General features: G+C 43.6%; 1 protein-coding gene across 1 annotated transcript; it reads left to right on the forward strand.

The window, feature by feature from the left end:
* The first annotated feature begins 67 nt into the window (after positions 1–67).
* On the forward strand, positions 68–514 carry LOC141588438 (uncharacterized). The gene has a single exon (XM_074409881.1). It carries the CDS (start codon positions 68–70, stop codon positions 512–514), a length of 447 nt encoding a protein of 148 aa, XP_074265982.1.

Here is a 514-nt window from a genome sequence, read left to right on the forward strand (position 1 = left end):
AAAAAATCGTCTTCATCCGGCCCTCGCAGTCTCTAACATTTGTAACCATGTCACTGTCACATTAGGCATGAACAACGATTTATGGGTTGCTCTCTTCACGAATCATGCTAAAGCTACACGCGTTATTCATCACATTATCAACCCAAAGGTCGCTCCAAATATACCAGTCACCGATGATGAAAAAGAATTGTGGGCCACTTTGGACGCCAACATTCTCAAGTGGATTTACGCAACTATCAGCGACGATTTGCTACAAACTATTGTCGAAGATGAGTCCATCGCTATAGATTTCTGGAACTATATCCAAGATATTTTCCAAGACAATCAACATTCTCGCGGTGTGACTCTTGAACAAAAGTTTTCGCATACGTCTATGGCTGATTTTCCCACTGCCTCGGCATACTGTCAGAGACTTAAAAGCCCCGCCGATCAATTGAAAAACGTTGGCTCTCCGGTGCCCGTCAATCGTCTTGTCCTACCTATAGATGATTTCCGGTCTTACTGGCGTGTATAA

Source organism: Silene latifolia, chromosome 1 (genome assembly GCF_048544455.1).
Source record: "Silene latifolia isolate original U9 population chromosome 1, ASM4854445v1, whole genome shotgun sequence".
Lineage (NCBI taxonomy): Eukaryota > Viridiplantae > Streptophyta > Magnoliopsida > Caryophyllales > Caryophyllaceae > Silene > Silene latifolia.